Here is a 24675-nt window from a genome sequence, read left to right as displayed (position 1 = left end):
GGGATGCCAGCATTAGAAGGCATGTTTTGTATTTTTAGTATTTCTTCAACATGCATTTCCTTGTGGGATCACAGAAGCACACACCCAAGAGCATGGCACTTGATCCTCCATCCATCCCTTCACACAGCCATCCCACAGAGATTTCTGGAGCGACCCAGGCCTGAGAGGGGCCAGGGGAGCACAGACAAGCCAGGCTGACAAGGTTCCTGTTTTTCAATGATGGGATTTCCATTCTAGTGTGTGAGACTGACCAAGCCTCTAAAGTGTTTTTTTGTTTGTTTGTCTTTTTGTTTGTTTTTGAGACAGAGTCTTGCTTTGTCACCCAGGCTGGAGTGCAGTGGCACAATCTCAGCTCACTGCAACCTCTGCCTCCCAGGTTCAAGCGACCCTCCCACTTCAGCCTCCTGAGTGGCTTGTATTAAAGACATGCACCACCACGCCTGGCTAATTTTTGTATTTTTAGTAGAGATGGAGTTTCACCATACTGGCCAGGCTGGTCTCGAACCCTGGCCTCAACTCATCCACCCGTCTCGGCCTCTCAAAGTGCTGGGATTACAGGCATGAGCCACCATGCCCAGCCAAAATTATTAAAGTGCAATTATGAAAAATGTTTGCCAAGAGTAGTTGGGGTATTAAGGCCTGACGGGGAGGTGGGGGGAAAGTCAGGCTTGTGAGATGATCCAAGGCCAGTATCCCCTCCATCAGTCCAGACTCGTGGCAACACTTGCTCTTGGCTTTTTCTTTTAGAAATTGATATTTTCTATCTCTGATAAACAAGAATTTGGTTTAAAAAAAAGGAAAAAACGAAATGAATATTTTCTAAATTTTAAGTAAACTATACACTTTGAAAGAACTGTTTGCAAAAATGTGGATACTTCAAAAATAATTTCTCTCCCTTGATTCCCTTTCTTACCCCTTCCTTTGGGACTAACATAACATCTGGCATTTAGGATAAAATAATTTACAGGAAAGTGATGTTCCTGTGATGGTGTATTTAGGAATGATCTCTTATGTTCTTGAGGAGTGTAAAAAGGGCTGACGACACTGTAAGATGTGTATGTACTCCTTCATAGTTTTTGTCCTAACATGTAATCAGGTGCCCGGGAAGGAACTTATGGTCTCTGTGCTGAAGAACCACTAGGGGTCGCCCTGAATGTTTATTAAAAATTCCCTAATTGGGCACAGCACATTTTAGATTTAGAGACATTCTTTGTCAAAATACTCATTGAATCTCTACTGTGAGCCACAGCTACAGAAGAGAAAGTAGGTTTGTAAGAAATAGAATCTGAATCCCTACTCTCCAGAAGTTTATGAATGTGTGTGTGTGTGTATTTAAAAAAAAAAAAAAAAAAAAACAGACACTGCCAATTTATTCCTGCAGGGACTCAAAGTTAGTTTGGTGAAATGAGTTTTGTGCAGAAGTGTCACCTTTAGGGCCAAAGTATTTAACTGTTTATGTGAGACCCTGCAGAAGCCTCTCTCTGGTCAATAAGTGGCAATATGCAAGATGGCAACTGTCCCCTCCAGGTGGATCAGGAGCCGCATGCCCTGAAAACTCGTGCTGGACATGAACTCGAGAAAGAAAAACACCCTTCTTGTTTTCAGGTTGCAGATGAAGACTTGAGGTTATTTTTTCCTGCAGCATAATCTGGGTCCCCCGAGCCATGCACTTTCCATTGATCACATGTCAAGCTTTTTGTGTACAGAGTGACCTGAAGGGTTTTCCAGACCTTGCCACCTACAGTATAATCACCCCAGTTAAGAGTTTTGAATTGTTGATCTTTACCAAACATTCGCCCCACAAACAAATCAGCATGTGACTGTGTGTGAAACTCAGTAATCCAGAATACAGATGCTACATGGAGAATTTCAGGAGAAATCAATATGAACATAAGTATTCAGGAAAGGCTGTATGGAGGGTCAGGATTTGAGCAAGGACTCGGAGAACTGTTACAATCTTTGTGGGGGTGGAGGGGGGCTCCTTTGGACTTCAAATTTTAGACTCCCTAGCTCTCATCTGTTCAGGACACTAAGGAGAAAACTCAAATGCTGGAAGCACAAAATTGACCACACTTTGACACATGTGGATGCAATTAGAGAAGGTTTTAAATTTCAGCAAGACTATAACCCTACCACAAGAGCTGTGCACTTCTAAGGGATTCTATGACGCTTTTTTGGTAAATGAGAATACCTGCTTAAACAGCAGAAAACAGACGTGGCTGCTACCCCGCAAACCAAAGAGGACTTTGGGCAGGCACGGAAAAGTCCAATCTGTATTTTTGCCACGGCTCAGTAGCCTCTTCCTCCCAGGTTGCATAGCTTCAGTTCGATGCTGTGCAGGCCTGGTCTGTGATCACAGCCAACCCGACTGGGCCGCCTGTTTCCCAAGGAAGGCAGCCAAAGCCCCAGACACAGTTAAGTGGAAGCAGGCTCTATTTAAGTGCGAGCTCACCAGCAGCTTTGTATCCTCACTAGCTGTGCCCTTGTCTTTCTTGTGGGATTCGTGGAGGAGATGACAGCCACCTGTCCATTAGTCATCAACACAGGGTCTTGCCCTGGGCCAATCTGGGAAAGGGGCAGGAAGTAGCTGTCTGTATCCTTGGGTCACAAGATACAAGCAATGTTTGTCCTGAGTGTACATTGTCAGCAACAGAATCGACTTTCTAAGTGAAACCGGCGTCTTTTTCCCCAAAGCCCTAAGAGCTCTACATACTTACATTACTAGAATTAAACATGATTGAAGCTCGAAAAAGAATAACCAAACCCCAAACTGTATTAATAACAAACATTACAGTGGAAGGAAGGAAAGCATGCTATGTAGACTAACATGCTTCTCTTGGTCCCTGGGCAAAACCACATGTTTGGCCTTGTCCTGTCTAATCCCAGGGCAGAGCAGGCAAGAAAAGCTCCAGGGAGGGCCTTGGAGGCTCATCAGGGAGTGTCTGGTTCCATAGTTAGGAATATTAATAAGGGGCAGAAGAGGCTAAAGGGTGAAAGCATGAAAGAGGCCCATTCATACCTGCCTGGGGTGGGAGACCGGAGGAGAGATATTCATCCCCCATCCTGAGTCAGCACTACCCATGGTCACGTGGGAAGGGCATAATCGGGCTCCAAGGAGGGCGGTCCCTCCGACAGGAAAAGTAAGGCCTGGTGAATTCACATTACAGGACTGAGGAGACTAAGGGGGCACATTCTGGGGGTGGTAAAAATGCATTTCATTCCCTCCAGGGAAAATGCTGGGATGACTCATTCCTTAGGGAATCCTGTCAGAGATGGACCTTTCTACTCAAGCCCAGACTGAAACTCACCGGAAAAAAAAAAAAAAACAAAACTGTAACAATCCCCCCCAGGGCTTGTCTGGGCTTTTATCTGGATATATAAAAATGGATTAAGAGGATTCACAGTGCACAGGCCCTGATTTGTTCTCCTTTGAAAAGATAAGCTCACATAGAGTCCCAGATATTTCTGCTTTTCAAGGCTGTGCACTACTGTGCCAAACATCCTAATCATTTCCATGTAAAATACCTAAGCTATGTGTAAGGAGAAGGAATTTCTACTAAGACATGTTGGGGTTTAGGCAGACACAAGAAGAAGGAACCCGAATGCCAAAGTAAACTGAGAGCAAACTGCACAGATTCCACACCCCTGTATTTTTACTATAAAAATGAAAAGATACTTAAAAAAAAAAAACTGGAAAAAAATTAATACTGTTTTCACCTTGAAAATGAAATTTTAAAAAATAAAAACAAAGCCAAGCTGTTATCCGTTTCACTAATATAAGAGTAGGTTATTTTTCTGGCAATGGAAGTATCCTCAACAAAAGTTTATAATTTCCTCTTGGAGTCAAAGAAACCATTTCTTCCAAAAAAATGGCACTTATTCTACTGAATGTATTTTTTTTATTGCCATTAAGCAATCTTAGTGAAGTGTAGTTAAGATGGGGTTATATTTTTTCTTTGTGTTTTTCCTGACTTTTCCAAATTTTCTACCATGAGTGTGTATTACTTTTGCAATCAGAAAAAGGTTAGCACACTCTTTTAAATTAATAAAAAACTCAGTTAACACTTAAGATGTCAAAAAAAAGCACCCAAGTAACTGCTTAATGGGTGCAGAATTTTATTTTAGGGTGAGGAAAATAGTTTGACGCTAAATAAAGGTGGAGAATGCATGACATTCTGAATATACTAAATGCCACTGAATTATTCACTGTAAAATGATTAATGTTATGTGACATGAATTTCATCTCAATTATAAAAAAATGAAAAAAATAGCACCCAGTTCCTTCAACTTTTCTCAAAAGCAGTTACCTTCTCCATGTAACAGCGATGGGTCTAGGAGCTCCATCATGTACTCGATTTCAGTGTCCAATTCAAGCATGTCACACTGGGCTATGACATAGGTCAGGACTGGCAAGAAGTCATCAGCGCCATACATCCTCCCTGAGAGTAGGAAGAAAGAATGAGATGGAATATTTTTACCAACTTTTCTTTCTTTCACATCCTACTTGCTGCTTTTATTAGACAGCAAGGAGTCACTCTGGGGAACTGTGCTATTTATAAACAGAGGTGGGTGTTTCTGGAATCCTATGTAGCCCGTGACCCTCCCAGCTGCTAACGTTAGAGACCAGCCTTTACAGTTTCAGAATGAATGTCTATGAACCAATGAACACATCACAAATTTTCTCCCCACTTTTATAATTTGTATAAAATTATGCGATAGAACAGAATACTCGTTAAAATATTTTAACTTTAAGCAAACAATATTATAAAACGCTTACAAAATATTTACTTATGCTAATTCTTTGTGTCTTACTTCCTCTTTCTTGCTGTGCACATTATTTACAAACATAATGACAAAGCCAAACTCAAACCAGGAATAAGCCAACTTTGCTCTGTGTTTAATGTGAGCACGCAGTTAATTTCTTTAAATGTGCCAATTCGGTACATGGTGAATATACACATTGATTAATAGAAATATATGGCAAAAAATGTTAGTCTTTACTTCTAGTTTTCTTTACATCAGTGGTTCTCAACTGGGGGTGATTTTGTCCCCCAGGGGACATTTGGCACTGTCTGAAGACATTTTTCATTGACATAACTGGAGGGTGGGGATGCAGATGACATCTGGGATGCTGCTAAACTTCCTACAGGAAGCAGAGCAGCCCCCAAAACAAGAATTATCCTGTCTACATTAATGTCTTTAGTGTGTGTGTTAAGAAACTGTGCTTCAGAAGAGCATAATCCATCTGAATTATTTGGGGAATTCAGATATTCAGATATTATTTGGGGAATTTTTATAAATGACTATGAACTGTAGAAAATATGTTTCCTATATGTGAAACATGCTTGCAAACTTGTGAGGTGATGTTCGCATGCTATCATTACCAGGCCCAGGAGCTCATATTTTAACATCGTCACTCAACAATTCTCAAAGTGCACACACATTCCTGTCTACTCAAGCAGTGGTTAATAGAGCCTGTGTTTTCTCTCTGCTGCTTCTCCATTAAGCAATTTCACTCAGAAGAAAGGTTCGTATTCGTCCTCGGAATTACAATAAGCTTACTGAAGACCTGGGACAATGCAGGGCTCCATCACTATCCATGATTCATGGTTACCCCTGCATCTACAGGAAGCAACAAGGCTAAATCCGAAGGCTGGCTTTCCAAGACTGTAACTCTTCGGTGAATTTCAATTATATTGCTTCAGCTTGTAGCAAAGAAGGACTAGCCAATGAAACGGCTCTAATGAGGCCTCATTATGACTGAATGCTCTGAGTTTCTTTCACATACTATAGGTCATTGACACAAACCCTCATTGGCCAAAATGTTGTAATGATAATCACTGATATTTCCAATTGCACTTGGGGCTATGTGTGAGCTGTCTCAGCTAACCCCCACCTTATGAAAGAAAGGGTGACATCCAGCTAAAGATGCAGAAAACTACAGCGTGCAAGGTTGATTAAAGGGGCCAAAGTCTCTCAGTTAATTTTCTTCTTCTCGGAGGGAAGATTTGAACTCAGACTCCAGAGACTGAATTTATAACCATACTCTGAACTAAATCTTTAATTAAATCAGCCTGGCACAAAAATCTTGTTGCCCTCATCTGCTTACATTTTAATCTGTTGCATGTGACTAATGTGCCAGATATCAGAGAATCACTTATAGTTTTGTAAGCCACTTGGTGAAATCAAAAGATCAAAGGGAGGAGAAATTGGGAATCAGAAAGCCTGACAGGAGAGAGGTCTGTCCCTGGACTGGGAGGGAAGCGGCACGGAGCCTGGGCTTCCAGCAGCCTCACCTGAGTTGTTCTCCATGACCGTGTAAATGAGCTTGCAGACCCGCAACAGCAGCATGACCTTCTTTTCCGGCGAATACATCTTCTGCATGGTCATGAACTTGACTTTGATTTTCTCCACATCCACAAAATCAGGGGTCGGGGCGAAGACCCCCAGCTCCTGTGGATTCCTCTGCCGCACAAGCTGCAGGTTCTCCTTGAGTTGCTTCCATGAGCCGTCGGCCATGTGAAAGTCCTTCAGCATGGCCTCCACGTGCCCCTTGAGGGGCTTCAAGATGCACTTGTGCATGGCTTTTTCCAGCACCACATCTGCCAAAGAAAGTGTAGCTACTATGACAATTGTCTGAAGAAAGAAGAAATGCAACATCCGCTTTCTTAGAATGGACATCTGCAACTCTATGCATTGGTTGCAGGCACACAAGTTGCACACCTTAACATCCAACCAACAGACAACACCAAGCAGCATCATAACTCACATGTTAACATTTTTTTCTGAAAAGCCAGGAAGACCAAATCTTCCCCAATGATGTCTAACTTACATATAATCAATACAATGAAATATATTTGTTTTAATTACTTTCATGCCCTATCCCTATAAGTACAGGCAAATATGCTAGAAGACATTCTTTTGACCTAGTCCTTCAAATGGTCATCCAATTAACAGGAGAGCAAAGATGTTATCTTAAAGGAAGGATTTTCTAATAATGAGCATTCAACATCTCTTAGAATATTTTCTGAGGAGGACCAGGCGTGGTGGCTCACATCTGTAATCCCAGCACTTTGGGAGGCTGAGGCAGGCGGATCATTTGAGGTCAAGAGTTGGAGACCAGCCTGATCAATATAGTGAAACCCCATCTCTACTAAAAATACAAAAAAAATAGCTGGGCATGGTGGTGCATGCCTGTAGTCCCAGCTACTGGGGAGGCTGAGGCAGGAGAATTGTTTGAACCCAAGAGGCAGAGGTTGCAGTGAGCCAAGATTGTGCCACTGCACTCCAACCTGGGCGACAGAGTGATACTCCATCTCAAAAAAAAAAAAAGAATGTTTTCTGAGGGAATAGATCCACCTAAATATAATATGTGATCTTGGATCAGATTCTGGACTAAAAAATTCTTCATTTGCTATAAAGGACATTAGTGGGGCATCGAATACAGCCTGCAGATAAGGTAATAGTGCTAACAAGGCATCAGTGTTAATTTTCTAGGTCTGATAATTATACTGTAGTTATTAAACAGAATAGCCTTGTTTTCAGGAAATATGCATTGAAGTATTTAGGGGTAAAGGGATATAATGTCTACAACTTAAATGGTTCAGAAAAAATGAGAGACAGTGTGTGTGCACGTATTTGTGTGCATGTATGTGTACGTGCATGTATCTGCGTGTGTGTTGTGTGTGTGTGTGTGTGAAGAGAGAGAAAGAAGAATGAGGCAGATGTGGCAAAGTGCTAACATTTGGGAATCTGAGTGAAGGGTAGATATTTCTTTATGATATTTTTGCAACTTTCCTGGAAATCTGAAATTATTTCAAAATTAAAAGTTAAAAATGTGTGAAATGTGTTTCGGTTCTGAGTTAGGAAACACCTTTGGGTGTGGGAGGTGTTATTCTTCCCTCCTTCATTGAATGGTTGCCCAGTGGAGTAGCTTTCTTGGCTAATACTAAAATGACCAGTACCATAGATCCAGAGATGCGGGCCGAAGGCTATTTATGTAGTAATAACTCCTCTGCTTTGTCAATAGCAGCTTTTTGATCTCACATGTTTGCACATTTTCATCTAAGCCCCTTGGGTTCTGCTGCAGCATCTACGCATAAAATGATGACACCTTAATTTGATTCCATTTGGGAAGCCAATGGATCCACTTACATATAAGATCAGAAATAGTAAAGTTAGGCCAGGCATGGCGGCTCATGACTGTAATCCCAGCATTTCAGGAGGCTGGGGTGGGCAGATCACTTGAGGCCAGGGGTTCAAGATCAGCCTGGCCAACATAGCGAAACCCCATCTCTACCAAAAATACAAAAAATTAGCTTGGCATGGTGGCGCACACCTGTAATCCCAACTACTCTGGAGGCTGAAGCATGAGAATCTCTTGAACCCTGGAGGCCAATGTTGCAGTGAGCTGAGATCCTGCCACTGCACTCCAGCCTGAGTGACAGAATGAGACTGTCTCGAAAGAAAAAAGAAAAAGCAAAAGAAATAGCTGAGTTGTCTCTCTGGCCTTTGGAATTCCTGATGCTGGATCAGATCATATTGAATTCAAATGATTACCTATTATTAGAAGGCCAGGGACAAAGATAAATCTAACCCAGAGGGACAAACAATGAAAACAGTCCCCCAAGGTTAAAACTGAGGTCAAAAGTTAATGCTGACCCCACAATCATCAGATTCCCCAGCCCAAGTTGTTTTTTTCTTTCTCCTCCTCCATCTTATCCAGGAGATCTCTTTGTTTAAATACAAAGGTTTATATAACTATAGAAATCAAGGTTGATGCGAAGGAGGTTATAAAGTAGGAAAAAAAGCAGAACAACTTATTCACATCTGGCATTAAAACAAATTACTTGGTTTACATTGGTTGCTTTGTGTTAATAAGCTCGTGCAACTTTATAGCATCTTTGACTTTACCTTATATCATCATTATGATAAAAATTAATAACAGCAATTAATATTGAGTGCTCAGATGGGCCAGGCTCCATCTAAGTGCTTTACTTCACTATCATCTAATCCTTGCAATAATTCTATTATTTTTGCACAATACTAATATTATGTCCATTTAACAGATGGGGAAACTGAGGCTCAGAGATGACTAATGGCTTGATAGAAGCCACACAACTATTTTAAATAACCATTTATACAGCTTTTCAAAGTAAATAATCTTTTAATTGTAAAGTTCAAGTCACTTTATAAATACTCACCAGTTTATTTCTCTCATCCCAACATTCTGAAAGCTACATTCATGGTTATAAGTGACCACTACTTGGTTAAAATAGGGTCACCACAGGAGGACAAAGGCCATGTCAATCATTAATTTGAAATGTACATGAATGTCCATAGTAATGTTATTTATAATAGCCCCAAGTTGGAAATAACCCAAAGGCCCATTTGGACAGAAATGAATACATTGGATATATTCATTCAATGGAATACTACAATGAAATTCAGACAATGGAATGTATTTATTCAATGAAAAAGCTCACATTACTGCTCCAGAACAACATGGATGAATCTCATGGACACAATGCTGTGTGAAAGAACCCAGACACAAGAGTATCTCCTACAGCATTTCGTTTATATGAAGTTCAAAAGCAGGCAAAACTAACCTGTGGGACAGAAGTCACGATGGCAGTCCCCCTTGGGGAGGATCTGGGCTAGGACAGGACACCAGGGATTGGAGATGTTCTGTATCTGGATCTGGATTGTGTCTACATGGGTGTGCACGTGTGTAAAATTCTGTTGAGCCGAGCACTTAAGATTTACACACTTTGTGGATATAAGTTAAACCTCAATAAATGTATATGAATCAGAGAAACAGAAAACAACTAAAGACCTGGATGAGATTTTCACCTTGAACCCCATGGGCAACTATTATCATCAGAGTGAGCCCGGTCACCTCTGGGCCAGAGTGTTAATACAAATCATCCCCAAAAGGCTCGCAGCCGCTCCTGGGGAATGATGACATCAGAAAAGTTGTTACTAGCAAGTTGGACAGGCTCCCTTGTGCAACTCATCCTTGCTGCCAGGGAGGGGTGCTGGCCTTCGAGGGGAATTCCACCCTTAGGTATAAAAGGGGCTGTGGAAACCTCTTAGGAGGGTTGAAACCTAGGACCAATTACCAAGGGAGTAGCCCGTTTTCTGAAAATAAAATGAAGAAGTAATTGCTATGGTAGATTTTAGGACATTTTTCTTTAAAGACCATAATTTAAAAATAAGGAAACTGGTCCCTGCATTTTTTTTCAGAGGTTTACTCCACTCATCCTCCATACCCTCCCCAAATCCTTGATAAACATAAAGAGTAGGGGACAAAAACCTAAATGAAAAGAGGTACCCGTGACCCAGCTGGCTCTCTCCAGTAGGAAAAGCAAGGTTCTGCTCATAAAGCAAGAAGGACAAAGGATTTGAGGAACTCAAGGAACAGACGATCTTTCATAACATGAACCATCTCAGACAAAAGAGGAAAGAACAAATTGGTCACATTTCTCATAAATTACTACTCTCCATTTTTTTCTATGATCTCTTTTTGCATTAATCGTTAATTCCTGGACAAAAAAACAAAATCTTTTAAACTCTCAGAACAATGACACTATTCTAGCCACTTTACCTGCACTGGATCTTCAAATCCTCAAACAAACTCCATCCAGGGAGGACTACTATCTTTTCATTTCACTGATGAGGGAACTGAAACCCAAGGACATCTTGTCATGCAGCTATCAAGAGGGGGAGCCAGGACTTGAACCCACAAAATGTTTCCTGAGTTCTTGGAGTAATGTCAACTGTATTCATCCACAAGCACGCGTGCAAAGCAAACACCTGAAACCTTTACAGATGAATAAGGTGAGTATATGCTTTTAAAGCTCATTAAGGTCTTTTTGTTGTTGCTGTTGTTGAGATGGTGGGGGTCTCACTATGTTGCCCAGGTTGGTCTCAAACTCCTGGTCTCAAGGGATCCTCCCACCTCAGCCTCCCAAAGCACTGGGATTATAGGTGTAAGACACCATGCCCAGCCTCACTCATTTCTTTTCTATTTTTCTAGTAACAAGCAAATAGTAAAAAATCGTTTGAACCACAACACATTGAATTTTAGAAACTAAATGTTTCTAAATGACCAAAACTGGAAACAAGTTTTCTGAAAATATTTATCAAGATTATATCAACTGTCCCCAAAATAATCCATAAGAGGAAAGTGGTAGAGGCCATAGCAATTGCTGGCTTTCCTTGACTAAATGTCACTTACTGTAATAATTTATAGGAAGTATTCAATGTGTTGGCTTCTAGACAAGAAGTGATTCACTCTTATTACTTCTCCAAGAATTGATTCACTCCTCCATTAAGGAAGAGAGACAGAAACCTTGACCCTTTCCTTCATGCTGACCACCTATTGCATGGATTCCAGAGGCTGGAGATAGACAAGGAAACATCACAAGACCAGCAATGCAGTGGCTTTGTTTGTACACTTTCTGCGTTTCCGCTGCTGGTCAGAAGGCAGTGAGACTCTGAGAGGCAAAGCTGAAGGCTGGAGAAATTGCTTGTGTTAGAAAGAGCCCAGGGAGCCGTGGGGAGGCCAAGTCCCTTCCCCTCTCACTGCCACTGTCTGGACGGCCATCAGAATCGTTGTCCACGGAAGGCAAGACAGAGCCAGCAATCTGAACCTAACTGAGTTGGTGATTGTTAAAACAACACAAAGTAAAAATCAATATTCTCCAGGGAATCTAACCACACCCAGAGTCTAAACCATGTAATATAATCACATGCTTCATAATGATGTGTTTTGGTCAAAGATGAACCACATATGCCAGGGTGGTCCCATAAGATTCTTATTTATTTTTTATTTAATTATTTTTTTGAGACAGAGTCTCACTCTTGTCACCCAGGCTGGAGTGCAGTGGCACGATTTTGGCTCACTGCAACCTCCATCTCCCAGGTTTAAGCGATTCTCCTGCCTCAGCATCCTGAGTAGCTGGGATTACAGGCATGCACCACCACATCCGGCTAACTTTTGTATTTTTAGTAGAGATGGGGTTTCACCATGTTGGCCAGGCTGGTCTTGAACCCCTGACCTCAGGTGATCCACCCACCTGAGCCTCCCAAAGTGCTGGGATTACAGGTATGAGCCACCGCGCCTGGCCCCATAAGATTCTGATACCGTATTTTTACTGTTCCTTTCCTGTGTTTAGACATGTTTAGATATATAGATACTTAGTATTGTGTTACAGTTGCCTACACTATTCAGTATAGTCACATGCTGTCCGGGTTTGTAGCCTAGGAGCAGTAGGATATACCATATAGCCTAGGTATGTACTAGGCTATGCCATCTAGCTTTGTGTAAGTACTCTATGATGTTCCCACAACAACAAAATTCTCTAACAGTGCATTTCTCAGATGTATCCCTGTAGTTAAACAACACATGATTGTATTAAAAATGTACAGGTGTGTGATGTCCCCCACCCTGTGTCCAAGTGTTCTCATTGTTCAATTCCCACCTGTGAGTGAGAACATGCAGTGTTTGGTTTTCTGTCCTTGTGATAGTTTGCTCAGAATGATGGTTTCCAGCTTCATCAGGGCCTTTCGTTGGGTGAGGGGAGCGGGGAGGGATAGCATTAGGAGATATACGTAATGTAAATGATGAGTTAATGGGTGCAGCAAACCAACACAGCACATGTATACATATGTAAAAAACCCACACGTTGTGCACATGTACCCTAGAACTTAAAGTATAATAATAATAAAAAAAATGCACAGGTTACAACCTAAAGTTACTTGACAAAGATACAACATGAGGTTAGGGTGGGAGGGAGGTGAGGGTTGAAAAATTACCTATTGGGTTACAATGTTCATTATTCAGGTGATGGGTATACCACAAGCCCAGACTTCATTACTACACAATATATACATGTTAGAATTCTGCACGCGTACCTCCTAAATACATAAACACATTTAAAATTTAAAAATCCATGAGTTTAGATCATATGACCTCTTAGCTTATTCTAGTTAGAGAATTCTGATTTTTTTTTTAAAAAGGTAAAGTAGTAGAAATAGAAGCTAATGTTCGATAACAGGATATGGGCCTTTTTTTTGTAGGGAAGTCAAATTGTGAAAATGTAAACATTTATAATTGCTAACATTTATTGGGCATTTATTTGAGCACTTCCTATTCTAATATGTATTACCTCAATAACCCTCACTTCAGCCCTATGACGCTGGAACTACTGTCATTCTGTCATTCATTTTACAGATGGCCATGAGGCTTGGAAGTCAGGTGACTTTCCCGGATGGTGGAGAAGAAATGCAAACCAGGTAACTTCTATTTCCGACAAGTCAGGAGATGGCACATAGACCTCCCTTGGTACAAAAAGGGCAAAACAACTTGATGCTTTCTTTTTTTATGTGCTAACATATTCTCCTTTGGCTGTATTATTGGATTAAGGATCAGAACTAACATTGAGTGAAAGCTCAGTATGTCTACTAAGCACTTTACAGGTATTTAAACAATTCTTTGACTAAAATGGGTGCATAATCCCTATTTGTCTTAGTCTGGATTCTCTCAGAAGCCAATCCTGAGACAAGGATTTGAGTATGAGTGGTTAAATTTGGGAAGTGATCCCAGGAAGCACTGACTGGGGAAAGAAGGCAGCCAATATAGTTTGCTTTATTAAGCCAGTTATCACCACTGGCAGGTGGATCTCAGCCCTGCTGGGGAACTCCAAGAGGTGGAGTTGAACATGCCTTAGAGTTGCTCCCCCTGGAGGAGATGCAGCTGGGTTATGGATACACATGCTCCCTTCAGTCCCTGGTTGAGGCTGCTCCTGGAAGTGGATGGGCATCAACTCCCCAGGCTTTCTAGCCCACCCTGGGCCAGAGCTCTGGTGAAAGCCTCATGCAAAATGTCACAGGTGCTGGAAGCTGGACGTCAGACTGGTAAGCAAGCGTCAGTGGGCAGAGCACAATGGCACCCACAACACCATGTTACATTTGAGGCAACTGAGGCACAGAGATATTAAGAAATATGACCAAGCACCCACAAGTCAGCAACAGCAGAGTCAGGGCTTCAAACCTGCCTGAGCCCTTCCTCTGAGCCACCACTTGCCCCTGACTTTCAGCCAAGAAACTTCTCTATCTTATGTGAGCAGAGCTGGTGGCTGAGGAGGGCGGAAGGCAGGATCTTGAAAATATGACACCAGGGCTGCCATGACAGCATTTTGCTAATCCTGTATTACAAACTACGCAAAAAAATGGCAGGCCACCTGGGGTTGCAGAGGCACTCAGATCAGATGCCGAGTCTGAATGGGTAGCTTTCTGGTTTCTGACCATCAAAGAAGATGACCTTTCCCAGCCTCAGCTTCCTCATCTATAAAATAGGGCCACGCACAGCTTCCTGGGGTGGTTGCTAGGAGGACTGGGTGGCGTCTCCACCAGGAGCAATTGTATGCATCTGACGCCTTGTAAGCACGCAGCTTTCTTTGTTGTCTCCGCTCTGACATAGAGTCAATTAGTCTTCTCTCTTTGAGGGAAAGCCCTCTGAAAACCACACTGGGGTTTCTGCAGTCCCTAGTGTCACCTGAAGTCCCCAGCATGAGGCCCTCATGCAGCACACGCTCCAAAAGTGTGAAGTTTAACAGAAAATTCTTCCTTTGGGAGAAGACATGGAATTATGTTTCTTCTCTTTAGCCTGCAGAATACGGGCGTGTAACTCTAGTGATGAAATCACCACGCAGGCATGGGGCAGGCAGGTGTGGGGCACCCTGTCACTCTGCAGGGATGTCCTGTAACCTGGGTTGGTTGTTGTTGGCCATGCACACTTTGTGTGTTGTTGGCCATGCACACTTTGTTGTGTTGTTGGCCATGCACACTTTGGCTCATAAATAATAAATACTAAAGGACATGGTATGATTTTAAGGAAGATCCCATTAGCCCAGCAAGGAAAGGGGCCGAAATAAAGATAACAAGCACTGGGGCTTTGATCCACTTCAGTTTCTGCTCATTTTGGTGGGCTTCAAGGAAAGCTAGTCTACAAAAGTATGGGCTACATCTGTGTGATATTTGATGTAGGGAATCCATCAGCCTGATTTCAGTGTCTTTTAGTAAAAGACCAGGAAAAATGAAAGCAGGGAAGAAGAGACCAATCTCCCTTACGGAAGAATTCCAAATAATTTATGTAGATCCTCCCGCCTCTGGGAGGTGGAGCTTAATTCCACTCCATCCCTTGAGTGTGGGCAGTGCTAAGTGACTTGCTTCCAAAGAACAGAGTATGGAAAGAAGGGAATCTTTAATTTTACAGGGCAGAAACCTGGCATACATGGCCTTGGTCAGGGATTGGGAGGACAATTTCAGTGATGAGTCATGCAGACAGCAGTACCCTCTGGTGTGATGTGCCTTCACCTCTGAGGTCACCTTCCCGCCACATAAAACCAACTGGAAGACAGCGGTAATTCCCTGCCACCAGAAGTATAGAAAAGGCCTGCCAAGGGACCATGTCAGTCGTGCTTGCATCTTGGCTTGACCTTGCTATGCTTTTGGTTTCTTCATCTGTAGAAGTGAGGGCAATAAATGGAGCCTCCCAAGGCATTTGGAGGATTAAAAGGGATTCTATACATCAAAGTGCTTTGTAAACCATACAGGGCCGCCCACAAGGAGTGATTACCAGTGTTCTCACTTGGCTCTTTTGAAAACAAGGATGCATTTAATTTGTACGCTTTGACTCTACAGAGGAGGTGGCTGTGACTTCCCCTGGGCCTGGACAATAACTGAGAAGCTCCAAAGTGGATACTGTGTCTGTGAGAAGAGAGTGGGGGCTGTGTCTACAGCACTTGTTCCCTGTTGCGAGACTGAGCTAGTGAGACAAGGCTGTGGGTAGGACCTGAGGACCAGGAAGGGCTGCGTCTATGCGGTGCTGGCCTCACACAGGCAGCCAGTGGGAACCCTCCTTTTGGCTGGAGTGGAGGGGTGGGAAAACATAGGTATGCCCTAAAGAGCCTGATGCTGCCATACAATTCATGCAGCATTTTAGGTGTCCTTTGGGTGACATTCCTCAATTCCTACATGAATTCCTCTTTTACCTGGTGAGGTTTCCTGCCTGGGAGGTAGAAAGACTCTAGGAATATGGTCAGAAAATACTCTGGAGCAGACATCTTCGTGTGACTTATTTTGTGATGCCATCCGCCACCCACCTTGTGAGCAAGGTCTTTCCGAATTACTGAGCTCTAACAGTCCCCTTGTGCAGGCTGTCATGGAGTCAGCGGCTCAGGGTCGGAAGGTCACAACTCCAGGGGTGTCAACCTTGTTTTGGTTGATGTAACATAATTGACCCCATTTTGATGACCTAAAGTAAAAATTATTCAACAAAGGATGTCCCACAGGGGAAAAACAGGTGCTTCTTGTCGTGGTCTTCTATTTAAATTAAGTTTTGGAAATAATACAGGTATCCTTTTGCACACTACAATCTTTCTTCTTTTTCTCTGCCTCTTGTTAACTCTACAAGGACATTTGTTCCTTCAGGCGATAGGGTCACATGTACTAGATCAGAAGTCAGAAGATTCAAGGTTTTAATCTCTGTTTGGCACTAACATGCCTCCCTGGCTACACCTCTCAGAAGAGCTTTTTTTTTTTCATTTGTTTTTTGAGACGGAGTTTCACTCTTGTTGCCCAGGCTGGAGTGCAATGGCATGATCTTGGCTTATTGCAACCTCCGCCTCCCAGGTTCAAGTGATTCTCCTGCCTTAGCCTCCTGAGTAGCTGGGATTACAGGCATCCACCACCATGCCCAGCTACTTTTTTTGTATTTTTAGTAGAGACTGGGTTTCGCCATGTTGGCCAGGCTGGTCTCAAACTCCTGACCTCAGGTGATCCACCCACCTCGGCCTCCCTAAGTCTGGGATTACAGGCATGAGCCACCACGCCCGGCCCCAGAATAGCTCTTTATCTTAAAAAATAACCCAGATAACTCAGGGGCTTGAACCAAACTGTGACCTGAAAAGTTAAAAACAAGTCACACTAGATATTGAAGCTAGAGCCAGCTTAAATACTCATTTGAAAACAAAAACAAAAAAATACCAGATCTGAACCAGAGTAGTTGTGATTGTTTAACTCCCCGGGAATCATTTCAATCCCCTTTTCTATGTGCGCTGTACTCTCCGGTGTCTAACCACATTTTCCGTATCATTTCTCTATTAACAAACAAAAAACACTCAGATATGTAAATGGAAGTGATCTTTGAAATATGTGGAAATTGATTTTAAGGGTACTTTTTCTTCAAATCGTTAAATTGCTCTTTGGAGAAAACATACATTTTGGCTTGTAGCACTTAAACAGGCACAGTACCGTCTCGTTTTCTACTACTGACTTCTAGGAATATGAATAGTTGGCTCTTTTGTATCACTGCTGATAGTCTGTGGAGAGTATCTGAATGAAATAGAAAATTTAAGATTACTAACATTTTTGGATTTGGACAAATTTTGTTTTTCTTGAAACAAGCCTTGAAAACAGAGGGATTTCCCAAGACTGACATCAAGTCAGAAATAAACATCATTTTACTAAAATGAAAACACTAACCACACCATTGCAACAAGTTCTGCAAAATGAAGATTTCTCTACCAGAAACTTTGGTTGGATATCCCCCACGGGTTGAAAAAGACTAAAGCAAGAGTGGTGGGATGTGAACACCCACCAGTGAGGAACGTGTGTTGGAGCAGGAAGTGATTTCACCCCATCTACATCCTATAGCATGGGTCATCAGTAACGAGCACAGCACACTGTCTGTGAAGAGGTTGATCCCAATACTTTAAGTAGGGCCCCCAAACTGCACACTTCTTATTAAAGCATTTGTCTGTTCTTCCATGTACCACTCTGGAGGGGTGAGAGTAGGTGATGGCTCTCTGGGAGGGAAGCCCAGTATGTGGCCTGGAATGAATAGGGAGCTGGCACACACGGGAACGAGCATGTCTCTCCAACCAGGAGAGCCAAGCTGGTGCCAGGCAATGAACATGTATTCAGGAACCTCTGCATAGCAGGGCTTTTGGTTGGAACTGCTCCATAGGGTAGTCTAAATAGAATGCAAATTCTCCGTGAAAGAACATAATCATTTACAGGGGCAGTTTTTCAGTTTTGAGATTGAGTCACTGTTTATCATTTGCACTTGTCTAGAAAGTGCTAGAAGGGATAGTGACACCAGCACATGGGCAAAAGGAAAGTGACTGAGAACTATTTGTTTTTCTCATTAGCTTTTCTCTATGTAACTGAAGAACCACCCTCTGAAGAAGACAGATGAGTATTATCTCCATATACTAAAGGGATACACGTGCATGCATTCATAGGGTCATTTTCACCTAAGAATGACTGCTCTAACATACATGGATTAAACCAGTGTAATATCTCCTCCTACCTTCTGACTTCAAGTTGTTCCATAAATCTAGGCTTTAAATTAGAATTCTGTCTTCTAGTTCAGAGCTATCTTCTTCAGAAGCTACAGGAAATGAGGATAGAACTATATATATATTTTTAAAGCAGACCTAGACAAGTTTTTAAGCCCACATAGACAAGTGGGCTGGCTAAGTCCATGTTCTGGTCAGAGGCCTAATCTAATAAAGCACACCTCTATGGGGACTGGCTTTCTAATAGTTAGGGTCACATCTTTCCTTCCACCTGGACTTGTGATGAGTTTCTCAGGTTGACCTCTGCTCCCACTCACCTCCTTTATTTCAAAAGCCTAGCACTGTCACTATACTTTCAAAACAGAATGATGTTTCACTGGTAAAGAAACAGGAGGAACTGACTGCTTTTAGTGCAAAAGTTTAAAAAAACCAAACCAAACAAACCCACAGAAAAAGCATGGCAATGCTTGTGGAGGCCATACCCATAACTCTACAGAGAGCTTTAGTCTGAGCTGCCTCAACACAGGGTTGGCCCTGCAGTTACAATTCCCCTGAACTACTGATGAGAAAATAGAAACACAAGCAGCAGCAGCAGAACAGTGAGCTCAGCAAACGTGGGCTTCTGATCCGATGGAAGTTCAAATACCGCACCTGCTAGTTTACTAGAGAGTGTGGCTGTCAGACAAATGGCATGGCCTGGCACAGCCCTCCTTGCCTTCCTCCAGTCCTTAAGGGATGCCGATGCCTGTTCACAGGGGTGAGGTGAGGACCCACTGGAATAGCTTGGACAGGCTGCCGGGCTCATACTCGAAGCTCCATAAATCATTTTAAATTAAAAGCTGCATCCTTCTAGAGTAGTGAAATACATAATTTTCAGCATGTTTTTTGGAGAAAATGAGTGAGTCCTTGAGTTCTAAGAGCAAGTACCATATCCGAATTTAACTACAAAAGGAGCTGGCTGAAGAGCTTCCCGGGACTAACTTGGGTTGGTGCTTACAGCATCAGCAGGGAGGGAAGGCCAGGCACTGTGGGCTGGTTGGCGCCGCTGGCCACATAGCTCAGGCCTGACATCAGCGCCTGCCTGGCTGCACCCCCCTCTGACCCCAGCCCCTAAGAGGAAGCTTCTCCTGCAGGTTGGGTTTCTGTTATACTGAGTCAGATATGGTCTCCCTTGAGAGCGGGTCTCTGGTGGGATGGGGAAAAAGGCAGCCTTTGTGGATATTCTGCTGTCTCCTTGATGTCTTTTTCAATTAGAAGGCACCTCACAAGGGCACATTCCTTTAGCCACTCACTCCAGCAACACCCCAGCTTTAACCACGCCCTGATCAACCAGGCCTGGCCTCAGTCAAACCACAAGAAAACAAACAAGGCTTTGATTCCTTTGTGAGAAAATCAAAGAGCTGCTGAAAATCACTTAAATGAGAAAAAAGAGAGGAGAGAGAGAAACAGAGAAAGAGAAAGAGCCCTCTATCACACACTGTTTACTACTTTCAACAAATGGACCCAATCAGAAAGAAAAAATTGGGGTTTAGCTTCTGAACTGCCTGGAAATGTTTGGTAGCTCCAAAGGCTCCTGCTGCCTGGTGAGTAAAGTCTCTGAAATTAACCTTCAAGAGTCAACCTTCTAAAATTAAAAACAACAAACAAACAAACAAAAAACCTTCAACATTCTCACCCTGGAAGAAAAGACTGCTTGCCAAATTCAAATTTGCCTTGGCCAAAGTAACCATTAGCAACTCATCCTTTAAATGAGATTATAAAGAAAGAATTTCCCCTTGAAGTTGGAGAAAACACCTTTCATGTGACCTCCAAACTATGTTACTTATTTTAAAGTTACACAAAACAAACTTGTCTTTTTCAGTTTTTGCTTACTCCCAAGCCGTGCTGCTTACAGAAGTCTATGGGATGAGGAGCCAGCAGGATGGTACCCTTGAGGGAGAACAGGGAGCCCGGGGTCCCTAGATGCTGGTCAGGTTCTGCTTATCCAGGGGTTGGTAGTTGTCCCACAGGTAAGCTTGCGGTGGAAACTCATTCCAATGCATACCTGAGTTTTGTGCTCTCTGAACATATGCTACACCTCAATAAAAAGTTTACTTGCAACCAAGGCAGAACAAAATACCCACTGCCTCTCAGAAAATAACAAAACCACCTTTGTATGTATGCACAGCCTGCAGAGAAGCACGCGTCCAGAAACGCCCGGCACATGTAACACACACACGTTACCACAGCAGGCGGCAGCTGGACCCACCGAAGACCAAACTCCATCCCTGAACAGAATCACTCTGCAGCTCCAATCTGTCACTCCCGAAAACATTTTTGAGCCTGGCAGTTAGCAGCTACCTTGAGAAACTGATTTTTCCATTCAAACCGGGAGAGAAGGTGGAGCTGGGTGTTGTTTTGAACTTCGGAGTAAACTTCATAAAAAATAACAAACATAGGTTGCACTGCCCGGACAGAGTTACAATAGATTTTATATTTTAAAAAAGTGGGTACTTACCTATTTGGTCTTCAGGGATCAGCGACTCGATGGGGGGGTCCAGCTCCGAGCTCTGAGACAAATAGTTCTTGACCTGGGTCATGAACTGCCGGATGGTCTGCAGCATGTCGGTGCTGGACACGTGGCACTCCTTGTTCTCCTGCAGGAAGCTCACATAGTCCTGCACTAAGCACCCGAAGTAGGTGCATTTGTCCCGAGAAAGCTCGGCGATCCTGCGGACCATCCGCTTCTCCGGGGTCATGAAGGAGCTGAACACCCCGCTCACCTTCTGCAGCTGGGACTTGACGAGCTTGGGCAGCACGAAGGAGCTGCTCCTTTTCTTTTTGGACTTGATGGGGGGCGCCATGGTCTCTTGGTCACTCTCCCCGTCGTAGTCCTCCAGGCTGCTGTTGGTATCCGCCTCGTAGCCAAACAGAGGCATGCTCCGGTCGAACTCCAGCGAGTCGGAGGAGGAAGTAGAAATGCTCATGTCGCTCAGCCGCTGCCGGCCTCCATGGCACGGGGGCCGTGATTCAGAGCTGGGCGGCGGGGCCCTTGTGCAATCCCCCAGGGTGGCCTCAGGCGGGGCCCCACCTGGGCTGCCAGCTGTGCCCAGCTCCAGCTCCGGGCCTGCGCCAGGCCGGCCGCTGCTCAAGGTCTTTGCGCCGCCCTCTGCTTCCAGAAAAGAAGCCTGCTTCTTCAGCCTGGGTGGAGGGATGGGAGTTGGTTTCGTTCCAGGCAGAGCTACGTTCCCATGTTTGTTATGGTTGACTGTTTCTGGCATGCTCGTCTGGGTTTCAGTCCTGGCCAGCCGAGGGCTTGTGTGGAGACTATTAATAGCGGGTGGCGGGGGCCTGGGTGGGGGGGACCGAGTCCGCTCCGTGCCATTCGCGTTGGGAGTCCTTGTGCTCGGCCGTTTCAGGCCTCCACTGAGGTCCTGGCTGTGCACTTTCAAGAAAAGGGGATTAATAAAGCACAGGGCCCCGTTGGTCTGGCTGCACTCCAGCTCTGAAGGCGTCCTGGTTTTGATAGAATGCACTCCATTTATAAGGCAGAGCTGACGCAGGGAGGCAGGACAGACACCGTCGGAGGAGAGAGGCCTGTGGGGAGGTGGAGGGTTCGGGGGTTTGCTGTCAGCTGGGGAGCTCCAGAAATCTGAAAGTCATTATCAGTGAACACAAGAATGTAAATACGGTACACTCAGACCATTCCTTCACAAATTAAAAAAAGCACGCTGCATGACAACGCAAGTCTTGCGGGGTGGGGTGGGGGGTGTGTTGTACTCAGGTTTACTGCATTCCTTTACTGGAAAGGGCAGAAAGGCTGCCAGGCCCAGCTATGAGCTCACAGGAAGGCTCCAGAGGCCTGTCACCTTCAAAGCCCTGGAGAAATGGCTTGGCCAACATAGGCTTCCAGCCCTGTCTTTTCACAGGTAAGTTGAAAGAAAAAAATGAACTGGAATTGTTCCAGTATAAGCTCAAAAAAGGTCACTGGGGCTTCCTGACTTGCTTTACAAAAACTGAACCGACTTACAAAGCAACACCACCCTTTCCCAACAACTTCTCCTGGGATGCCCTCCACAGTGCAGCTGCCAGCCAAGGAATCGGGCCTTGAAGTTCCCCTTTAATGGGCAGGACCAGCAGCTGGGCCTGGGGGATGTTACACAATCTGCCTAGGGTTTTACACATTCAGCATTAAAACCACCAAAGGAGGAAAACTACATTCATGGGTCCCATCAGCAGAAAAACCACAGCAAGCTTAATGTGCAGTGCAGGCCCAACCATTTACCTTTGTGGTTTGGAGTCCTTCCTTCCCAAATCCTATATAACCTCCTCACCATGCTCATAAATATGCAATGCTCTGCAAAGTAGTGCAGATTGCTTATTGATCTGTACTGCCTGTGTCTCCTCTTGCAGATGAGTCTCAGTGTTCCATGTAAGTTGAGGGAGGTAGTGCTGTGATCAGTGGTGCCTGTTATAATTTCCATTTGGGATAGATTATTCTTTTTTGTCCCCCCCTTGAGATGGAATCTTGTTCTGTCGCCCAGGCTGGAGTGCAGTGGCATGATCTTGGCTCACTGCAACCACCACCTCCCAGGTTCAAGTGATTATCCTTCCTCAGCCTCCCGAGTAGCTGGGACTACAGGCGCACACTACCATGCCTGGCTAATTTTGGTATTTTTAGGAGAGACGGGGTTTCACCTTGTTTACCAGGCTGGTCTCGAACTCCTGACCTCAGGTGATCCACCTGCCTCGGCCCCCCAAAGTGCTGGGATTACAGGTGTGAGCCACTGTGCCCGGCCTGGAATGGGTTCTTCTCTATCTCTAGCTATGCTTTGCAATGTCTTTCTTTCCCATGGGCCCAGAATGGCTGGCCATGGGAGGACTGAGATGAAGCCCTTTGGGAGTCCTGGCTCTCCCTTGTCTGTGTGGTGACAGCTGTGTCACCTGCCTTATGTAATCTATCCTGCATCCCTCCTTCTCTCTCCCGACTCCTGCACTGTCCAACAAGAAAGCTAACAGCCACAGGTGACTTGAGCACTTGAAGTTGTCTAGTACAACCGAGGAAGTCAATATCAAATCTCATTCAGTGTCAATCAATTTAAATTTTAGAACTGATGTTCAGTTCAGTTACTGGAAAACGTTTAAGTATCTTTGGAACTTGGTTACGAGAATCTACTTTTTTAACCGTGAATTTAATGAAATCTAAATACAAACCATGTATTTCTGACAAACATTCAGGGCCTGAGTTGAGATATGCTGTAAGTATAAAATAACTCATTGGGTTTCGAATACGTGGTATGACAAAAAGAATGTAAAACATTTCATACCTTAAAATTTTTTTATATTGGTTGCATGTAGAAATTATAATGTTTTGGACATATTAAATACAACAAAATAAATTATTAAAATCAATTTAACCTGTGTGGCTACTAGAAAATTTCAAATTACACACAGATTAGCCTTATGTTTCTATTAGCCAGGACAGCAGGTCTTGGAGAAATTACTTCCACCTCCTTTGAGTCCTCCTTAGACTTATACTGTCACAGTTGTAAAACTTTTGTAAGGCTTTGTATACTTAGTTCATGTGTATATCTATCTCCCATATAAACTACAAATCTCATTGGCAGTAGGTACAGGCACAGGGAGTGAGAGGGGATCTTATTAACCCTTGAGTCCTTGGTCTGGGGCCCAGTGTCTGCCACAAAGCAGACCCTCGAGGAATATTAGTTTGATGAACAGTATTTTTACTGAGGCACAGAATTTTAAAATATGCTATCTCTACACAAAATGGATAATATACACATTGAGAATCACAAGTCGAATATACATTAATTAGCCCTCAGTCGCTTCTGGTTAGTAGCCACTGGAGCAAACTCTTTTCACCTCTCTCGGCATGGCACAAGCATTGTCCTTGACACTTTAGTCCTTCAGACTCAGCACTATGAACACACTAAGCCTGTGGACCATCAGACTGGAGCTATGTGGACAGAGGTCAGGAGAGAGAACTGAGACCTGGTGCACATCTTCAAGAGGCCTAGAATCTAGTTGACAATATTGACTTAACTTCAGCAAGTATTTTAATCTCTCTCCAAAGGTATGCAGAACTTAGTTGCAAGAGAAGGTGCAACTTTTAAATAGGGACGTTTCTATGGCCTGAGAGTTTTACCAGTATTCTCTTTCCAAATCCCATTACCCAGTCTTGCCATCAGACAGGCCTCAAACACAGAAGGCAATCCTTCTACAGATACAATCTAAGTTTCATGGCCGAGCACAGTGGCGCATGCCTGTAATCCCAGCACTTTGGGATACCAAAGTGGGTGGATCACCG

General features: G+C 43.6%; 1 protein-coding gene across 11 annotated transcripts in view; it reads right to left on the bottom strand.

Annotated features, from left to right (window-relative positions):
* The window catches only part of RIN2 (Ras and Rab interactor 2), a 246993-nt gene that overhangs the window by 5844 nt on the left and 216474 nt on the right, over positions 1–24675 (bottom strand). For all 11 annotated transcript variants that reach the window (XM_054541625.2, XM_063720682.1, XM_054541621.2 and 8 more), the window contains 3 exons: positions 20866–21999; positions 6297–6602; positions 4308–4439 (listed from right to left, as the gene is read on the bottom strand). In XM_054541625.2, the coding sequence (XP_054397600.2) occupies positions 4308–4439; positions 6297–6602; positions 20866–21999 (1572 nt within the window). The remainder of the gene's footprint in view (positions 1–4307; positions 4440–6296; positions 6603–20865; positions 22000–24675) is intronic.

The sequence above is a fragment of the Pongo abelii genome, chromosome 21 (assembly GCF_028885655.2).
Source record: "Pongo abelii isolate AG06213 chromosome 21, NHGRI_mPonAbe1-v2.0_pri, whole genome shotgun sequence".
In the NCBI taxonomy this organism is placed as follows: domain Eukaryota; kingdom Metazoa; phylum Chordata; class Mammalia; order Primates; family Hominidae; genus Pongo; species Pongo abelii.
This window is presented reverse-complemented; position numbering and strand designations above follow the sequence as displayed.